The following is a 19,401-nucleotide window of genomic DNA, read 5'->3' as shown; positions in this document are numbered from 1 at the left end:
CTCTATGTGAGGCTGGTCCGTTGCACTAAATCAGTGGTTCTCAAAGTGGGGTCCAAGGACACTCAGGGTTCCTTGAGGGGGTTCCAAATGAACTCTTACAGGTCTGTAACTCTGAGGGTGTACAAATGGAACCAAATGGACCAGTAAGGGTGGTTCCATTTGTACACTCTCAGAGTTATGGGGGTCCATTTAGACCTCAGGCCGATTCTAAAAACGCCTTCTCAATCCTAACAGTTTTCTGAAAAGCATATTTTTTTAATTTAAAATAAAATAATAATGTTGCTATATATATAGCAACATCTAGAATTACACAGATGCTGTCCCATGTTGAAAGGCATAAAGACTTATAGTTTAAATAAATGGGTTAAATGGGTTAAAATACAAAATAAATAAAATATTTGAGAACCACTGCACTAAATAATGAGGACTGGCCCCGTCTCCTCAAACCGCCAACTAGTGATCGGGCTCGCCAACCCTGTGCTGCGCTCTAGAGACCACCTGCAAAGCTCAATTAACCAAACATGGTCTACCAAGGTCTACCAAGGACCCATACCGTCTCTTCCAACAACCTTCGACCTCTGGTCCCCCTTCACCCCTTTTCCTGGCGATGTCTCAGTGCCCTTTAGAAGACCCAGCTGACAGGCACCCACTGCTGCTCGGTGGACAGCTTGTCCAGGGCCACCCGCAGGCTGCGGAAGGCAACTTCCAGGCCGTCATTGACAATGCAGAGGTCAAAGTAATGTCCGTATGCCCGCTGGATCCGCTCGCTCTCATCCACCGTCCTCTTCAGCTCAGAGTCCTGACGGGAGTATTGCAGTGAGATAATAATCATGTAATAATAATAATAATAATAATAATCTTTATTTGTAGAACACCTTTCCAAAACAAGGTGAGCGTGGGCTTTTAGAATAAAGCAGTGAATAAAACAATCAATACAAATTCTATAAATGAATAAATACAATAAATAAATGTATAAAGCATAAAATAGAGGAATAATAAACATAATAAAACAAATGGTGAAGGAAAAGCAAGACTGATGAATCACAGGAAAGCTAGTATATACAAAATGCATACTGTAATAATAATAATATTAATAATAATAATAATAAAAGCACTTTTAATCAGTGTAAAAGTTTCCCAATCACGTAAACAATTTGAGTCGAAGGTAAATAAAACATTGAAAAAAACATGAAAACAAAAAACAACAATAAAGAAATGGAGAACAATATAAGAATATTTTTTTGTTTTCAGAACACAAATTAGAAAAATATAGTGAATTTGAAAGTGTAAGCACCCTAGGCAGGATTTACCAAACTCTAAAGCCTGATTTATACTTTGTTGTTCAAATGGGTCATTTGTTGACAAGAGCAGATACGATTGTACGGCAGAGTCTAAATTAAGCTTAAAAGGTCCTAATGGCAGAGTCCCAATCAGGGATATGTGGATAACAGTTGAGTTGATTGTGTGAGAACGGATGCAATCAGCAGACAATTGAGCAGAAGGGGCTGGCAACGAGGGATGCGGTAAACATGGAAATTGGTGCACAGCTGAAGTGAAATTACACAGTAATTGTCCTGAATGCAGTTTCCTGGTTACACGTTTTATTTTCAATATATTCTGTATTCCAGCTGTGAGGTGTCACTCTTGATTACACTCTTTACCGGTAGCACTTTGAGTAATAATACATTCAAAAAGAGATTGAATGGAAGTTTTTCTTGAAACCAATTAAGGCACACTTACCGTTAACTGTTTTGTGACCACTCCCATCTCAATGGCTGACCTATTCATGGCTTTGAGAACCTCGAAATCTGGCGCTTCGATGAACACCACATAGGGCAGGAACTCAGACGTACGCAGGACTTTGAGGGCCTAGAGAGAAGAACATAATACCACACAAATATAGATTAAAAACATTTTTATTATACTTTATTATTCAAGCAATGCAATACATGGCTAAAATATGGGTGCAATTATAATTCTGAGAGGGTGACTTATTAGTAACATTATCGTCTTGAGCTAGTGGATTTATCGGACAAATTATTAGTCAGATAGATGTATTAGTCACTAACTTCAGTATCATTGTGATTATGCCAGTTCCTGGCATAATCACAATTCCTGGCAGAATTAGTCATCTAAAAAGTAAGCTACAGACAGAGTACAGTAGCTGTAGTAGTCACTCTGTCTAAAAATGTACATAAAAATTCAGCAGGGCGGTCATATTTCAACAGTGGCAGGATACCGTTGGAGTGGCCTTAAAACTAAACTGTTTGCTCATGGAGGCAACAGTGTCACAGATAAAACTTAGTCTGCTCCATAGTGTCATTAATATGGAAGCTCCTATTGTAGATATTGGATTGCTTACATTCCTCAGGATACTTCAGTACACAATCATAACACCAGAGCCAGGACTGCATGTGAATGTGACTTTTCAGTTTTGGCCACTCAAACCCACTATTCTTAGAAAAACAGTTATAAATGTACTTGGACCGCTTTTTTCCGTCTACGACAAATCTCTTTGCCAAAAATAGCAGATCTACAAGCTCACAACGTGCAAGGATCTGCTACTTTTGGCGAATGTTCCCCCCAGAATAGGCATGCTGGGGGTTCATGTGGTTAGAAGCATGGGAAACACACTTTTTTTTTTTACAGTAGAAGGCTAGCCGTTTATAAGGTGTGTGTGTGTGTGTGTGTGTGTGTGTGTGTGTGTGTGTGTGTGTGTGTGTGTGTGTGTGTGTGTGTGTGTGTGTGTGTGTGTGTGTGTGTGGAGCTAATCTCATAAAACACTGGACCGGTCAGCGCCAAACATTTTAATTTATTTTAAATTCTGAAGCGTTGTAGAGGAATAGGTTGCCTCTTATCCCAAAAAAACATTCATAACTCTGTACTGCTTTAAAAGGAATGTCAAATTCATGTTAACCCCGTAAGCCCTACTGTATATACTCGTATGAAGAATAGTGACAATAGCCCACATTGAAAATGCAAAAATAGTAAAACTTTTTTTTAAAGGGACTACACCATGAATTTTAACTTTTCCTTCTTTTTTGTGTGTTTTTGGTCTCCCCTACCTCTCTTCTATCCCAAAAAATACCCCAGTTTGAGCACTCAGGCTTTCACAGCATTTCTGGGGTTTTATGTAAATGTCTCAAAACAGACCAAACTGATTTGGTCCCAAAAGTGACGTCACTTTCGGGGCAATCCCTCCCGTTTTTCAGTTCCAACATAGAAAAAAAAAACAGAACCAGGAGATAACATGCATACAAACTGGCTCAATAGCGCCACGTGCAAATCAGGACAATGTGGTATTGCAGGGGAAAGTGCTTTATAAGCCAGACAGAAGTTAGTTGGAATGAGTATATCTGAGGCTTGATTTAGGCTCAAACCTTTTGAAAAACGTTTGAGGGACATAAACAATATGATATTAACTCTCTCAGTTTGTTTTAACTTATAACTGAAAAAGGCTGTATCTCGCTTCCTAAGCACTTTTTTTTTACTTTGAAAAAAAAAAAATTTGCTGGAACAGTATGAACATATTTTTTTATTTCATTGGCACTGAGAGAGTTAAATATATATATATATATTTAATTCATGGTGTAGATCCTTTAATGTTTAAACATTTTAGAAGATTATTACCTATATTTTTACATTCCCAAAAGCAGAGTGTGCCTTTGTGAGTATGACTCCTACTGCTGCCCAATTTGTTCAATTCAATATATATCTTCTTTCTCTCTCTCTAGCTTTTATAGATTTAATGTGTACGTGTAATTGTGTAATACTGTAGACATATTTGTAATACTGTACAGTAAGTCTATGACGTATAATCCTGCCATACCATATACTGTACATGCAAAACCTACCATTGTCCAGAGGACCACAATAGAAATACGTTTGAGACTTTATTGTGCTCACTGTTCATCATCATTTTAGCATGGCCTTGTTTTAAATACCAACTACCTAACAAAGCTAATGGGATTAGCTGCATCTTGCCACTGAGTTCTCTAGATGAAGACACAACATGTGCTTAGAGTGAAAATACCTCTGGAGCAACAAAACTATGCATGATTAGTTGTAATGTACACCTGAGATAAATGTGTGATACAGCATACAAAGTATATACTGTATATACACTATGTCAAGAGTTTAACAATCTGTCCATAATAGAGGACAGAAAGGAAGGACAGAATTAGAAGGTAGCGAGGAAAGGAGGAGGATAGGAATGAAAGGAAGGAAGGATATAGAGCAGAGCGCAAACAGCAGGCTGCTGTTGTAAGTGGCAGGACTGTATCTTTTCCCACCTGTGGATTGACGTCGAGGATGCAGATCTTCCCTGTGTCCATGACCTCATGGATGGAGTTGATCTTGGTTCCATACAGGTTCCCATCGTAGTCGCCATGCTCCAGGAAACGGCCGTTTTTGATGTCACTCTCCATCTCACTGCGACTCATGAACGAGTACATTTGTCCATCCCTCTCATCCACTTTGGGTTTTCTGGAGGTGACTGAGGGACAACAGAGTGGAGGGATAGGTCGCTTTCATTTGGGGGAGAATCTAGTCTCAAACATAGTCCTGAAAGTCATGAGGTCATTGTGTGTCTTTTCGTCATTTGTCTTCTGCTAGAAATGTGTTCTAGTTATGGTTAAGTTCAATTCTAAATTCCGTTTCAGTTCATCTAGACAGGAAGAAATAGCATATAGCCTACAAAATCAACACGGAAAGACCCCCAAAATACTTTTGGGCCCTATTCAGCAAAAAATGCTGGTTCCTGCAGCAACAGAAAGAGCAAAGGGATTTAAAGGAAAACAATATAAAGGGATATATACCATATAAGAAGAAAGGAGATGCAAAGGAAGAAATAAGAAGAAAAATAAATCCTCTGGCCCTTTAGTTCTGTGTTGCCTCATCACTTAAATCACTGGCTACAGACCTGCCCCCGCTTCTTATACAGCCATTTAAAGGCAATAAAAGAGGAGTTATTCTTCGTTGATCCCCTTGGGGAAGTTCGTTCTCTGCATTTGACCCATCCTAACTACTAGGAGCAGTGGGCAGCCACTGAGCAGCGCCCAGGGACCCGCTCTAAGGCCATGACCATGCATGCCATACAGTAGCTATACCAAAATATGTCATAATATTTCATGCCATGTTTGCTGTCTTACTGTTGCACTGGTGCTCGCCTCGAGGTCAAAGGAACTATTCAGAAGATGCATTTTCTATACCATGTCAGCAAATAAAACTTGCACACAATAGTGGTTTGACCAGCTTCGTATTAGACACAGTTTGAAGTCTTCTGTATGACTATCATCATGCCTGTAGTCCTGGGCTGGCTCTGGTGTTGATTGTGTACTGACCTATCCTGAGGAATGTATGTAATCCAATAGCTAGGATCAGCCCTATTAGTGACACTATGGGTGCGGCTATTGTACTGATAATAATACAGTTGGCATTGTACTGATATCAGTATTCTGTTGATGCCGTAACCACACTGTGATTGTGTGTGTGTGTGTGTGTGTGTGTGTGTGTGTATTCGTTCGTGCATAGTGCAGGTGAGGTTACTATACTATTATACTATAGTTCATTGGTGGTGTTTTTGTGATGTTGTTCTTTAGACTTCTAGTTTTGTGTCGCTACCCTTGCTATATCGTACAATACTTCTCTTAATCTGTACTTTAACTGCTGTGCCGCCTCTGGCGACTAAATTTCCCCCGCGGGATCAACAAAGGTCTATCTATTAGTGCTGCACACCCGAACCAAATACCACACCAGTGGTTAGCAGCCTTTTCTGGATATGGGCCCACTTGAAAATCTGGAAAGCGTTTGCGCCCACCCATCAAGTGGTCAGATGGGTGGGCTGGGTGCATTTTCAGAGCATGTTCATTTTAATGATCAATCAATCGATTGTGTTCAGGCTTGGATTAGTGGAACTAATGTAGTATACTTTAAGTACCCATTTACCATTTTTTTCAAAGTTGTAAAGAAAAAATACTAGTACATTTACATGTTATATTATCATAAAAATCTTAGTACAAACTAAGGGAAGAGGTACTCACAGGGAATGGTGGTGCCGTATCGCTGGGCGTCCGAAACCAGCAGCTTGTTCTTCAGGCTGCGACGGCCCACACCCTGTGCTCCAATCAGAACCAGCGTCTTCCTCCTGAAGGGCGGGACTTTGGCCACTTCCTCGTAGATGCGCAGCTCATGGCGATCGAATTCTACGGCATATGTTACAAAGTTAAAAATGTTATTTACATCCAGTGTTATTAGATATTGAAAATGTTTTTGTCTTGTGAGTAATGGAATAGAAAGAATCAAGTGTCATGTCACAGCAAAGAGAGAAAAGAGGAGGGGCAAGCAAATAGAAAGAACAGAAGGAATAAATAAAAATAACAAAAACTAAATATATCTATATATATACACAAAGCATATCCATCTGGTATTATGACACACCAGGCTAGAATAGCCTAATATACAATAATGTTTTTGTATTATAAATGAATGCCCTACTTCCGGGTACTATAGTGTCACGCAAAAATAGCAAAAATTGTGAGCTTGTAGATCTGCTATTTTTGAAAATGTTTGGTTTGAATAATGAATACATTGGAACACACAGTCTTTTTTCTATTTCCTGAAAAGTAACGGTTTTGGACATACAAGGTTGACGCCCAACAGAGACGATATACAGAAAGCGAAATAGAGACAATGTGTAGCCATGGCAACCACCCTCCTGTATATGACATGCTGAACTGATTAAGTGTGTGTGTGTGTGTGTGTGTGTGTGTGTGTGTGTGTGTGTGTGTGTGTGTGTGTGTGTGTGTGTGTGTGTGTGTGTGTGTGTGCCTGCCTGCCCCGTGTCTGTCTGCACATATTTTGCATTCTGCACATCACACAAAAATATTACATTCTCAAAAACCACTGAGAGAATCAGGGAGCGCGCTGGAGGTATAAAGCACTGTACCTGCATTTTTGGTCGTCAGATACATCATCTTCTTTTTCTTCTTGCCGCCCATCCCAGCGCACAATGGACCTATGAGAGGCAGCGGAGCATGAGACAATAAAACGATGGAGTGGCAGTGTGGCACACTTGTCTTTGCCAGCCACTTCAACAAAGTTCCAGCGTTAAAGTGATATACTGTACCGGCAAGGCAAGGTCTGTTGCCTTCTACTACATACTAAATCAAACATCCATAAGGGGCAGTACACAACCTTCAGCACTAGATGGCACTGTGACCCAATGAACCGATTCTTTCAACTCCATCTGCGTGCCACAGAACACCTGGGACTGGCTGTCATTGTCTGGCTGTCTACTACAATATGACAGGAGAGTAGTCTCCAGAGAAGGTCGCGCATGATACAAAGGAAACGATAAACATGGCAGAGAAATGTCTTAAGTGTCTGAGTTTAACACAGGAAGCCGTTGAAATGATACTTAAGTCATGACGTGATTCTGTGATTCCTAGCCGCTGAGCGTCGATGTTGAAATATACCTGCTCCTTGGCTGTTCATTCCGTGACAAATGCCCACGTAAATCATTTCTAAACCGCAAAACCCAGACCAAATTGTATCCCCTCTAAAGGTACTGTACTATTCCCACCACGATCTCAGCTGATATATTATGAGTGGAGTGTGCAAGTGGACAGATGTGTCCTTCGAGCACCACCCCAAGGACAGTATTGTTTGTTTGGGCCCGTCATCTTCTCTCTTCAACAGAAGCCAAGGGCACACGGACCGAGATGACTCACCACCTGTTCTTGCCCCACTACTGTGAGGGTGCAGTGTGGAGCCTGGATCACAGGGACTCCGGGGGGTGGGGGGTGGGGGGGGTCTTAACCACTTTCACCTTGACGTCCATTGTTTCTAATTTGTTCAATATCTTTCACATTTTTTCAAATTGTTTAAAAAAAAAGCAGATCTACAAGCTCACAACACATCACAATGTCAGCCTGTAGATGGGCTATTTTCGAATCGCCTAAGTATAAAATGCCAAAATGATAAGCACTCTTATTTGTGTACGTAATGTTGTGCATTCAGGATTTTTATTACAATTATAGTTTTTCATTCATGATTCTGAAAAAATGTTTTATCTCATAGCACCTGTTGCATCCTATATGAAAATACCCTTTTCCCTCTTTTTTTTCTTTATCTTTTTTTGAATAGCTTAAATAAGCCTGTTTGAAAATGTTAGCTTCAACACTTCGACTTTGAGCAGACAGGCATTCAAAACTAAATGATGCACCCACCCTCCAGTTCTACCTGATATATGCCAACAATGTGTATAATTATGGAATCTAAAATCGTGCAAATGGTGGTATTCAGCTAATTGTTGCAATTAAGCCTTTTTATTCCTGCAGCATCTCATCAAGAGCCGAGCTGATGTTTCTGATAAGGTTTTGTCCTTGGAGACCATATCGCGGCCACTCAATCAGCAGCCCCGCCTCCCCCTCCCCCATATCTCTTCTCTAGGACAGAGTTTTTGAATGCAAGGGCCGGCGGCTTAACAGCGAGCAGATTGGATCAGTCCCGTCTGAGACACAGCAATGCTCATTACCAGTTCTCCAGCGCTCACTGATGGAGTAACAGACCAGAGGGGGTGGACAACGTACTGACATTTTTTTACTTAAGTAAAAGTATCAATACCACAATGTAAAAAATACTCTGTTACAAGAAAAAGTCCTGTATGTAAAATGTGCTTTTAGTATAAAAGTATTGGCATCAAAATATACTTAAAGTACCAAAAGTAAAAGTACTCGTTATGTAGAATGTCCCATTTCACAAGTGTTCAAAATGTATAAAAGTAGCAGATCTAAAACCTCACAACACGTAGCTTTGCGACACGTTGTGAGCAGATCGGCTATTCCCTCAAATTTCTACTTAAGTACAGTACTTGAGTACTTAGTTACTTTACACCAATGCTCATTACCAGTTCTTCAGCACTCACTGAGGGAGTAACAGACTGGAGGGGAGGACGGGGACTACGACGACAAATGACCCTGCATATGTGAAGAGGAACAGATGTTGCCTTTGTTGTCGCTGGTGTGTGTGAAGTGAAGTGCAGAGTTGGGTATTGTAGTGCAGTCACATGGCAAGGTTTTGACTGTGTTAAACTGGCATAATAAGTGTCTCTGAGCTGTGTGTAGACGCTGGTACTCATCATGACTGCACCTGTAGTAACAAGCTCCAGATCCCTCTTAACGAAGGCTTTCCTCTTCTCCTCCAGGAGCTGGCTGGGAATGAGGCCCGCGCTGCCTCCCTCTAGGTGACAGGCCTATGGAGGAGGACACACAAGGATCCTTATTATGATGTGACGTGGGCATTCCTGTTTATTTGGCTGGGTGTTGTGATCAAGGTTATCAATGACAAATACTCTCTATACAGTCTCCATGATCGCAGAGAACTCGTTTCAATGTTTGACGTTGTAAAATGCACAAATTCTACGATTGTTAATGGTGAAGAGTTAAATCACAGTACCCAATTCTGGAGTATTAAATGTGCACCTTAAAGGATACTTTTACATGTCTTTAAAGAGCCCGTTTGATAGGTGTAGCTAGAAATTGCCCACATTTCTTTCCATTTGGACACTTGCTGACCATGCCACCCTGGCAAGGACAGTTTCTCACAGTATATCATTGAATGTAGGGGTGCAGCAGTTAATCGAACTAATGAATGAGCGAGAGCTGCTGTACTGACTTGCCACCAGTTGAGATCCTCTTGGTTGAAGATCTGTAGAATGTCTCCACTGCTGAAGCTCAGCCCTGCCTCTTTACAAGGAATCAGGTTGTCATGAGAGGGATCGTAGTCAAAGTGACACTTCACAAATGCCTGAAGGAGACAGATATAGGAAAAGATGAACGTTATACAGATGAACGTTATACAGTGCCATAACTCAAGTTTCATTCCAAAATGAGATATCCAGTGTTTGACACAAGTGACAAATACTATTATAAAATGATTTATGGCACAAAATTCACAGACTTGTGTCCAAGAGAATATTGTGGTCTCGAGGAAAGACCACGGTGTCACGAAAAATCAGTAGGGTGGGTTCATCCTCTGGGGAGCATGAATGAGTTCAGCAAGTTTTATGACATTAGATTGTGAGATATCTTATGTGAAAGTGCAGGTTTTGGCATAATGGCACTAGAGCAGCGCTTCTCAAACTATTTGCTGCTCAAAAAGTGCATAGCAAATTCCAGGTTTTGGACAAGCAACGATATGGAAAGATGGACCAACATTGCAATCATTAGAGCCCTAAAGAGGTTAATATGTTCTATTCATATAGCGGTGCAACAGTTAATCGAAGTCTGAAATAATGTGGTTAATCAATTTGTTGACATAAAAGAATTACAAAATATCAAACAAATACGCGCTTCTCTCAATTATTCGATTAACCCATTAAGACCGGGAACGCATCTGTGTCACTTTAGATTTATTTGGCTATTCAAAAATAGCAGATATTCAAGCTCATAGCGCGGCACCGAGTGCCGCGCTACGAGCTTGTAGATCTGCTATTTATCTAATGTATATTCTATAAAAAAAATCGTGGTCATTTGTGCAAATCTTTGAATATATAGATATTTTTTTAAGCGAACATTTGTAACTCAAATCTTTGCTTCTGGGGGGTCCCTGAAACAAAATATTTTATAAATATTTTGTAAAATATTTTTCAAAAATAGCAGATCTACAAGCTCAAGCTTGTATATCTGCTATTTCTGAATAGCCAAATCAATCAAATAAATTACACAGATACGTTCCCGGTCTTAATGGGTTAATAGAAAAGGGAATTGCTAAAAAAAAAAAGTGTAGTGCTACAAGCAGAGTCAGAATAGACAGATGGATAGATATAAATAGATAGTGAATGAGAGAAACAGAGACAACATGTGTAGCCATGGAAACCACCCCCCTGTACTTGACAGTGTTTCCTCATGCTGAACTGATGCATGAACAAAAATGCCTGCAACCCCAACGCTGTAAGCCACAGTGTGTGTGTGTGTGTGTGTGTGTGTGTGTGTGTGTGTGTGTGTGTGTGTGTGTGTGTGTGTGTGTGTGTGTGTGTGTGTGACACAAACATCTACTGTATGTGTGTGTGCACGCATGAGTCCATATACTTGTCTGGGTCTGTCTGCGCAGATATTTGTTAGTGTGAGTGACAGATCACACACACACACACACACACACACACACACACACACACGCCACAGGGAGCTGTCAATGGAGTAGAGCTGCCATAGCATCAGTAGCAGACAGACAGGACAGTGAAATATAGCCTGGATGCCCAGAGCACTTCTGGGAACAACGGAAATCATTCAATATCCTTTGCATACATTATACCAGTGGTTCTCAAACTTTTTCATGTCAATGAACTCCAAATTAATATGTATTTTGCCGCGGACCCCCATCATAAAATATTTTGTGCTAGGGAGCAGGGACCCCTATACAAGATTTGTATCTTGAAAAAAAACATTTTTCAAGATACAAAAAAAGCAGATCTGCAAACTCTCAACGCGTCGCATTGCGATGTGTTGTGAGCTTGTCGATCAGCTATTTTGAAAATGCCGAAGTAGGGTTAAAGTGGTTAAACAGATTTTTAAGCTATATTAAGTAATTTTGCTAGTGGTCCCCAGACTCCACTTTGAGAACCACTGCATTATACCATCTACCTACACTGCTCCTCCCAGTATAATACGGAGCCAAATCACCCGTGTCATTATCACAGACGGACCACCTATATTAACCCATTAAGGCCTGAGGCAGATTCTACAAATGCCTTCTAAATCAGTAGTTCTTAAACTCTCAAGATTTAAAAAAATAGCAGATGTACAAAGGCGAAGTGACGTGCAGTGAGCTGGTATATCTGCTATTTTTGAATAGCCAACGCTAAAATCTAAAATTACACATTTGCTTTCCCGGTTTTAACGGGTTACGGTTGAATTAGGCTCTGAAATCCAGAGCTTAATATCCTAAGAAAAGATGAAGAGGAACACTGTACCACTTCTGAAAGCTAGCTTAGAAATCCTCAAATGGTTGCCAAGACTGTGAAGTCTAGGGCCTTTTGAAACGCAGTGAAATGCCAAAGCTAAGAATATAATCGTTTTACTTTTTTAAAGGATAGCCCTGAAAAGACTTGGATTGTGATGCTATCGGACTATGATCTGGAGCCTTTCAAAAAAGGCAGTTCTGGAAAAAAAATCCCTGCAGCTGCTGGCTGCTTGCAGTTCGTCTTTTCATCGGCCGTATATCAGCCCAAAGGAGTGCAGAGAAGAGCTACAGGAAATCGAGATTGCAAGACATTCTAGTATATTCTATATTTGACTTTATATGTGTATATTCTGTACCAGTCTAATTGAGTATAAGTAAGCAATTTGATGAGTAAATCTTTCTTGATATTGAAATAAGAATAAGGCCAGTATACATGTAACGTTCCTGTTCTACCCCGGATGATTTGAACCCACGTCCCATGCGCAAGTGTTGACATTGTTTACCACTGAGCTGATAGAGGCTGCCTGCTTACTCGGGGGAGAAATAGAATTTTGACCTTCAGGTCAGAATTTGTGTCATACCAGAAGCAGGATCGTGTCAAAAGAAAAGTGGTGTCAAACCTGACACAAGATCTAAATGTCTCAATAGAAGAGCAGGGAGACCAAATACAACCGCCCCAATTGTATATTGTATTAACATACAGTATACTCTACCATACAGACTGGACAAAATAACATTTGAGTTTTCTTTTCTCCTTATTGTCAGTGTTGCTCTTTTCATGTTATTTGTATGTTGCAAATGTCTGAAAAACCTGGAGATTTCTACTCTGTAAAACAAAAAAACATTTGGTTCACAAAAAAAACAGTTACAATAATACAGCTTTAAATGTATGTTCATTGATGTACAGGTACTGTAGGAACAAATCTAGAGCTTTCTCACCTGTGCCACCACTAAGGATTCTCCTTCCAATCTTTACCATCCTGTTATCTCAAAAAGGAAAAGGGAACGACCTACTACTCAACCTCCTTCTACTGTACTCTATCCTAGAATACTGTTGACAGCACTCTTTTGGGTCTTGAGATGAAAGCACTGCACTACACAGTACAATCAAAACAATTCATTTATCCATTTTTGTAACTCAGAGAGTGCACAAACACCGATGATTTGACTTTGTACTATCGTCTGCAAAGAGCAAAACACCCAGACGGTCCCCAATTTATCTTTTTCTATGCTGTTGTATCACTAGATCCTGAATTACCTATGAGTCTTTGACATAACTGAAAGACTGAAAGAATCTTTCTGAAGTGAACGTGGGCGGAAAAGATGAAACAATTGTTGCCTTTTGGGAGAGTTTGGGTGCCGTTTCTTACTCTTACAAAGTCCTTTATACTCTCATCCATTATGTATGAGCCGAAATTTTTATTAGTGGAGTAGATCTCAGGAAAAATATTTGGATAAGTGACAAAACTGTAATGGAGGCAGTGTATTAATACAGAATAGCCTGTGCCATCTATAAAAGCTGCATTTGCAGAGGCTGCAGAAGCCGATGTGTAATTCTTGGCAGGGTGAACAAGGTTAACAACTGAAGGACACAAACACACACACACACACACACACACACACACACACACACACACACACACACACACACACACACACACACACAGTATTACTATACTTGTGAGGACATCACATTTTTCTGATTTTTTTTGACATAAACCTAACCTCTAAATGTCTAATCCAAACCTGAAAAATCATTTCTCTTATCAGGACCAGAAAAATGACACAATGTCTATTGAATTCTACTATACTTGTGGGGACATTTAGTACTCACAAGCATAGTAATACACACGCGCGCACACACACGCACACGCACACGCACACACACACACACACACACACACACACACACACACAACGATCTGCAAGCTCATAACACATCACATTGCCACACATTGTGACCTTATAGGTCAATGTTTTTGAAAATCTTTGAAAAGATTTTGCAAAGATTTTGCCTTGACATGCCCAACTGATCTGATGTTAAAAACCCTGTTATTGAAACGTTACAAATGACCGCTGGACTTCAGGATTAGGCCTTTAATTAGATCTGACTGCAGTTGCAGTCAGATTATTGAAAGAAAAAACTCCCGCACACCGTCTTCAAATGCAATTAAAAAAGCTTGAATGGGAATAACAACGCTTCGGCCTGTCAGACCTTTAGCAGGTTATCTTTTAGGGTGTAGGTGTGCAAAAGACTTGCTTTGTATTATGCCGTTGGATTATTGCCTTAAAGGTAGGGTAAGTGATATTTTTGGGTTAAAACAAAAAGTATTTTGTTAAAAGGTTAAAGCACTATATTCTGATAGTTATCATTGCTATAGAGTGTTTGTTCAGTGACAGGAGTCTCCCCGTCTCTCCAGCTCTTTAATAAACAGAAAATTCATTTTCCGGTAGGTGTCAAAATCTCAGCCAATCAGGGCAAAGTACCCATTTTTAAGCTTCATTTGTATAGTGTTCCAGTTCCAATTTTGCCTGCTCATTTCTTAGTGTCATCACTTCCAATTTCACTTGTTTACTTGAGTTCTCTATCCTGATTGGATAAAATTGGAAATGAAACTGAAACTGAAATTGAAACGAAAATGCATTTTCTGTTTTATAAAGAGCTGGAGAGACGAGGAGACTCATTTTACTGAACAAACACTCTATAACAATGAGTACTATCAGAATATAGAGCTATTTAACACTTATTTGAACCAAAGAAAATCACTAACCCTACCTTTAAGTTATGTTTGATTACAGTACATGCCTCCATGTACTGTAACATAAGCCAATGACCATGGGGGATAGAGACAAATTACAAATATATTCATTCAGATCTTCTTATTGACCCATGGTGGAGTTCTATCTCTCTAGAATAAATCTACTCTGATTTGTCATGACTTGTGCTCTTACTTTCAATTGCAACTTGGAGCTTCCAGCTGGAAAATAGCATATCTACAATGTTGTGGATCAGCTACTTCCGCTATTGACCGTCCTATTGTGCATGTAAGGATTCAGCTAACCTGTCTGGTTGTGTGAGGTTCCTGGTAGCTGGGCAGGATCTTCAGCACTACGCTGCCACTGGCGTCCTTCAACATCTCCTGCAGGAGATTGGGGTCATTGCCCACCTCCTTGCCGTTCACCTCCTTGATGATGTCACCGACATGGAGCAGGCCCTGCTGGTCGATCATGCCGCCGTGGAGGATCCTGGCGATCACCAGCTCACCGTTCTCTACGCGAAACGTCACACCCTGCACATACACACACACACACACACACACACACACACATACACACACACAGGAAAACCAGCCTTGTGGTTAGAGTGTTCGCCCTGACACTGGGAGGTCGGGGTTCAATCCCAGGCCGAGTCATACCAAAGGCTACAAAAATGGTGCCCAAAGCCTCCCTGCTAGTAACTAGCGTCTTGTCCAGGGGGTGTAATTGTACATGAAGCTGCCTCAAGCTACAGAAACAGGAGAAAGGCTCCTGACCTATAGTCCACATGGCTTGGGAACCATTATTCCCAAGGCTACTTACGTACATACATATTATGTAGGCAGCCTGAACAAGACCAGTGTACATTGTATTGGGATTCACAGGAAAGAACAGTGCTGTAGGGCAATTACGTGGTATTGCACTGTGCATACAGTATGTAGAATGTGTTTCTGATTTATACTTTGTTGCGTGTCGGTGTCCAGAGACAAATCTTCCAATCGACGATGCATGCAGCCGACAATTCGGTTTTTAAGTCTGGCGTCATTTTGTAGTCCGACGTCACTTCCGGGTCCAAGAGGCACCAGGCCTCCGTCCACTCCTCATTGTAAACAATGTCGGAACCCGTAAATCTTTTTACAATAACCTCCTTTTTCAGTTGAAAAGGGTCTTAATGCTTTCAACTCGATTACAGTAATAAATGTAAGTGTTCTCCCAGGGGGTATAATATCCAGGGGTGCACATAACTGGTGCGCAGGTGCGCATGCGCACCCAAAATGCACACTAAAAAATAAAAGCCTGGAGATCGAGGACGCATGCTGCACGTGATTGTGCGAGTGTCTCGCATCGCCTCGCATTGCCTCGCTGCGTGCACGCAGCCAGCAGCGGCTGTTTAGAGTCACTCGTCACCGATGATGAACGCACCATGATTGTGCAAAATATGCCGTGAACGTCCCAATCTGGCGGATAAAAGCAGCGCAGCACAGGGCACCAACCTTGGTGGCTTCACCAAACGATGTGAGAGAAAAATAAACGGCGAAAATCGGCGGAATTTGCAAGCAGAGCGTCTTCTTTCTTTTTTTTTCGCGCAGCTGCACCCCCCCCCCCCCCCCCCCCGTTGACAAAACTGTCCGGTGGGCACCGTGCTGACTCCCCCCCCCCCCCGTTGACAAAACGGGACGGGACCATTTATTTGTTGCGCACCAAGTCACATCTCCAGGTGCTCTTCTGAGTACTAGACCTAAAAAGTTATGTGCACCCCCGATAATATCACTTTAGTGACTAAATAATTATACTTTAGTGACAAAATTTTTACTTTAGTGACTAAAAAAACTACATTATTATACTTTAGTGACTAAATGATATAGTGTTAACAACAGAGCGCATAACAAGGGCGCCATCCCGAGAGGGGGGCGCCAAAATCGCACCAGTTACATCACCGTATGGGTCGATTAACCTTGTTGGAGTGGACACCCTGATTGTTGTTTGTGAGCTAGGCAGACTACTGCCTGGAAGGTCTCCCACACACTCTCCCACTCCCCACTCAAGTAGAAGATGGGGCAGGGGTGCGGATAGATGACAGGTGAGTGGGAGAATCTATCAAATAGCACACCAACTTTATGCAGAATTATTTAAATCAGTCACACTACTAAATGCTACCAAATAAACCACAATTCATACTGAGACCACCTAGCTTACATAACATTGGATATAATTTCAAACAGTTTCATCATGATAATGTGTGTAGCCTGCAGCGAAACCTTTACAACCCAACAATACATAATTGATTTGGTCAACTTTCATTGAGGTGACATCATAAAGGTTTTCTGCGATAGTTTTGACTAGGTCCTGAGCTCTGTTGTGCTACAATTTTGTATCTTTCTGATATACAGAGTATTTCCTGGGTTATGTCTTATGCCTATAATTAGAAAAAAATGATTGCATGGCTAATTTATTGTATTCTGAATGTTTGCTAAATTGTGCATGAGAACATGTATATTTAAATCAGCAAAAGAAAATATTTAGGTAGACATTCAGGCTCAGATGCTGTATTGCAGAGAGGGTAGTGAAAACAGCCATTATAGGTTCATAGGTTCGGGATTTGTAGTGCGCCCCCCATCCAGTTATTACACTGGCACGGGGGGGCAGTCCGAAGAAAGAGAAAAGAAGGAGACAAGAGAAAACAATTGACAAGACAAAGAAGACTAGACTAGGACAACAAGAACTAATTTTTCCCACCCATTATAGTCAAGGTCTTACACCAACACACAAATCACCAAGTTAAGACCATGACACAACACTAAACATGAAGACATAATATAATCTCCTAACGCATTCCCATATTCATAACTAGGTAAACTCCTCCATATTCCCTGTGACCCAAAACGCATTCTGGGAAATATGCAAATATAGCCAGATTCAGCAGACACACCCCCAGTGTCCACTGTACAGGGCAGAGAGAACAGACAGAATACTACATTTGGCCATTTTTTTCATTATTCAAATTTGGCTTGTTTGTTAATAACACATTATACTGTGATGTGGCAAACTGAGAATACATAATTGTTAGATATAATTACTGCTTTAAAGCCACTTTAAAGTGCAACTACAGAACAAGGCTCAGTTCCTACAGTAGGTCCACAACACAAGAATCAGTCAATAGTACTAAAGAGTACAAGGCCAGGCCCACAGTGCATCCAGCCCATGCTCCTGTGATCCTAGAGATTAGATAGGGGGGAACAGCCAGTACACACAGCTCACAGTTCAGATGAGGAGAAGAGCTCTCACTCGTTGATGGGTCTTACCAGGTGCTCCCCAGACACTTTTCGGATGCCCACCATCCTGACTGCATCAGGAGGTACAGGCTGGTTGTTAAAGGCTGCATCCATGAAGGCACAGGGGCTCGGAGGAGGGGTTTCAAAGGTCTTAGACGCCACGGAATCATGGGTCTCCAGCAGAGACTGTGGGAAAATAAGAGAAAGAGATACTGGAGCTTTTGAGGATGGTGATGATAGAGTCAGAATATATTTTATTCACCAAGAACAATATCTCTACAAGAATGTGTCGTGCCGAGTACATATCAACACACATGGCAGTGATGCAACAGGAGGGCCACAGTGTTTGGTCTGTACGGTACATTTTCATACAGCTATTTGAATCACACACAATTTGAAATACATTAAAGGGATCAAATTCAGAGACATCCACGCTGGCTCAGTGAGATAAGGCTGATCAGCCGGCACTTTGAAAAGGGGATGAAAGGTTGTGGCATGAAAGGCGGTTTCTCACAGCCCAGCCCTGATCCGATCTGACGTGTCAAGCCCTGATATGCAGACCTGAAAGTGGGGCTCCTTCAGGATGCGGGCCAGCTCGTCTGCCGTCTTGCTGCGGTGGGCGAGCGGAGTAAGGTCCTTGAGGATGTCCTGGACCAGCTCCACATTGTTCTCTCTCACTGCCTCCAGCTTGGGCTCCTCGAAGTGCTCGTGGGCCTGGAACGTTGATGCACAGAAGAACAAGAACCAGAAAACAGGCACGGGATCCAAATTAGTATCAGAATCATTTGGCAAGGACAATGCCAATCCCTCTACACTAAATCTCTTCACCTAAAACAGCAGCTCTACAAACTCACAACATGCTGGATGATGCCACGTTCAGGTTGTTAACAGACTGCACAACAAGGAAATGCCTGGTGAAGTGAAATTCTAAGCACATTGTACTATAGCAGTTATAGATGAAATATTTGTAAAGATTGTATTGTCATTTGGCCCAAGGAGATGTCAGCATACTAGTTTGAGTAGCCATGTCTACAAGCAGCATGTTTGTCAATGCAGCGACAAGGCCATCCGGATTGTTCCTGTATAGTGCTGCTTCGCCACTGAACACCACATTGTGATTTGTGCAGCTTCACAAACTGCACACATAGTAACTTACTAACGATAGCTAAAGATTGGACGGGGAGGCCATGCTGTTATATGGCTCCGTCATGTCATCTTTATTTCTTTGAATGTGTGCAGCTCTGAACTTACAGTGCTGACTGCAGCAGTGACCTTCTGACACTCTTCTTTCTTCTTTTTGTTCGAGACGCCACTGCTAAGACTTCCAAACAGCATCTCGGTTCTTTTGTTCAACTTCCCCCATTGAGGTTTCTATTTCATAGACACTAGAGTTGCACTTGTTTTTCATGCT

The 19,401-nt window shown here is 41.3% G+C and overlaps 1 protein-coding gene across 5 annotated transcripts in view; it reads right to left on the bottom strand.

Annotated features, from left to right (window-relative positions):
- Nucleotides 1–371: 371 nt before the first annotated feature.
- The window catches only part of mpp2b (MAGUK p55 scaffold protein 2b), a 71,334-nt gene continuing 52,304 nt past the window's right edge, over nucleotides 372–19,401 (bottom strand). For 3 of the 5 annotated variants that reach the window (XM_084078755.1, XM_084078754.1, XM_084078752.1), the window contains 10 exons: nucleotides 18,552–18,704; nucleotides 18,021–18,176; nucleotides 15,024–15,251; nucleotides 9,676–9,807; nucleotides 9,151–9,253; nucleotides 6,947–7,015; nucleotides 6,042–6,203; nucleotides 4,293–4,495; nucleotides 1,741–1,869; nucleotides 372–799 (listed from right to left, as the gene is read on the bottom strand). In XM_084078755.1, the coding sequence (XP_083934881.1) occupies nucleotides 623–799; nucleotides 1,741–1,869; nucleotides 4,293–4,495; nucleotides 6,042–6,203; nucleotides 6,947–7,015; nucleotides 9,151–9,253; nucleotides 9,676–9,807; nucleotides 15,024–15,251; nucleotides 18,021–18,104 (1,287 nt within the window). In that variant the 5' untranslated portion in view covers nucleotides 18,105–18,176; nucleotides 18,552–18,704 and the 3' untranslated portion in view covers nucleotides 372–622. Of the gene's footprint in view, nucleotides 800–1,740; nucleotides 1,870–4,292; nucleotides 4,496–6,041; nucleotides 6,204–6,946; nucleotides 7,016–9,150; nucleotides 9,254–9,675; nucleotides 9,808–15,023; nucleotides 15,252–18,020; nucleotides 18,177–18,551; nucleotides 18,731–19,401 lie in introns of all 5 variants that reach the window. The other 2 variants (XM_084078753.1, XM_084078751.1) reach the window with 1 other exon arrangement.

Source organism: Gymnoscopelus microlampas, assembly GCF_963454915.1.
Source record: "Gymnoscopelus microlampas genome assembly, chromosome: 14".
Taxonomy (NCBI): Eukaryota; Metazoa; Chordata; class Actinopteri; order Myctophiformes; family Myctophidae; genus Gymnoscopelus; species Gymnoscopelus microlampas.
The sequence above is the reverse complement of the archived record's forward strand: the minus strand, read 5'-3'. Positions and strand labels throughout refer to the sequence as shown.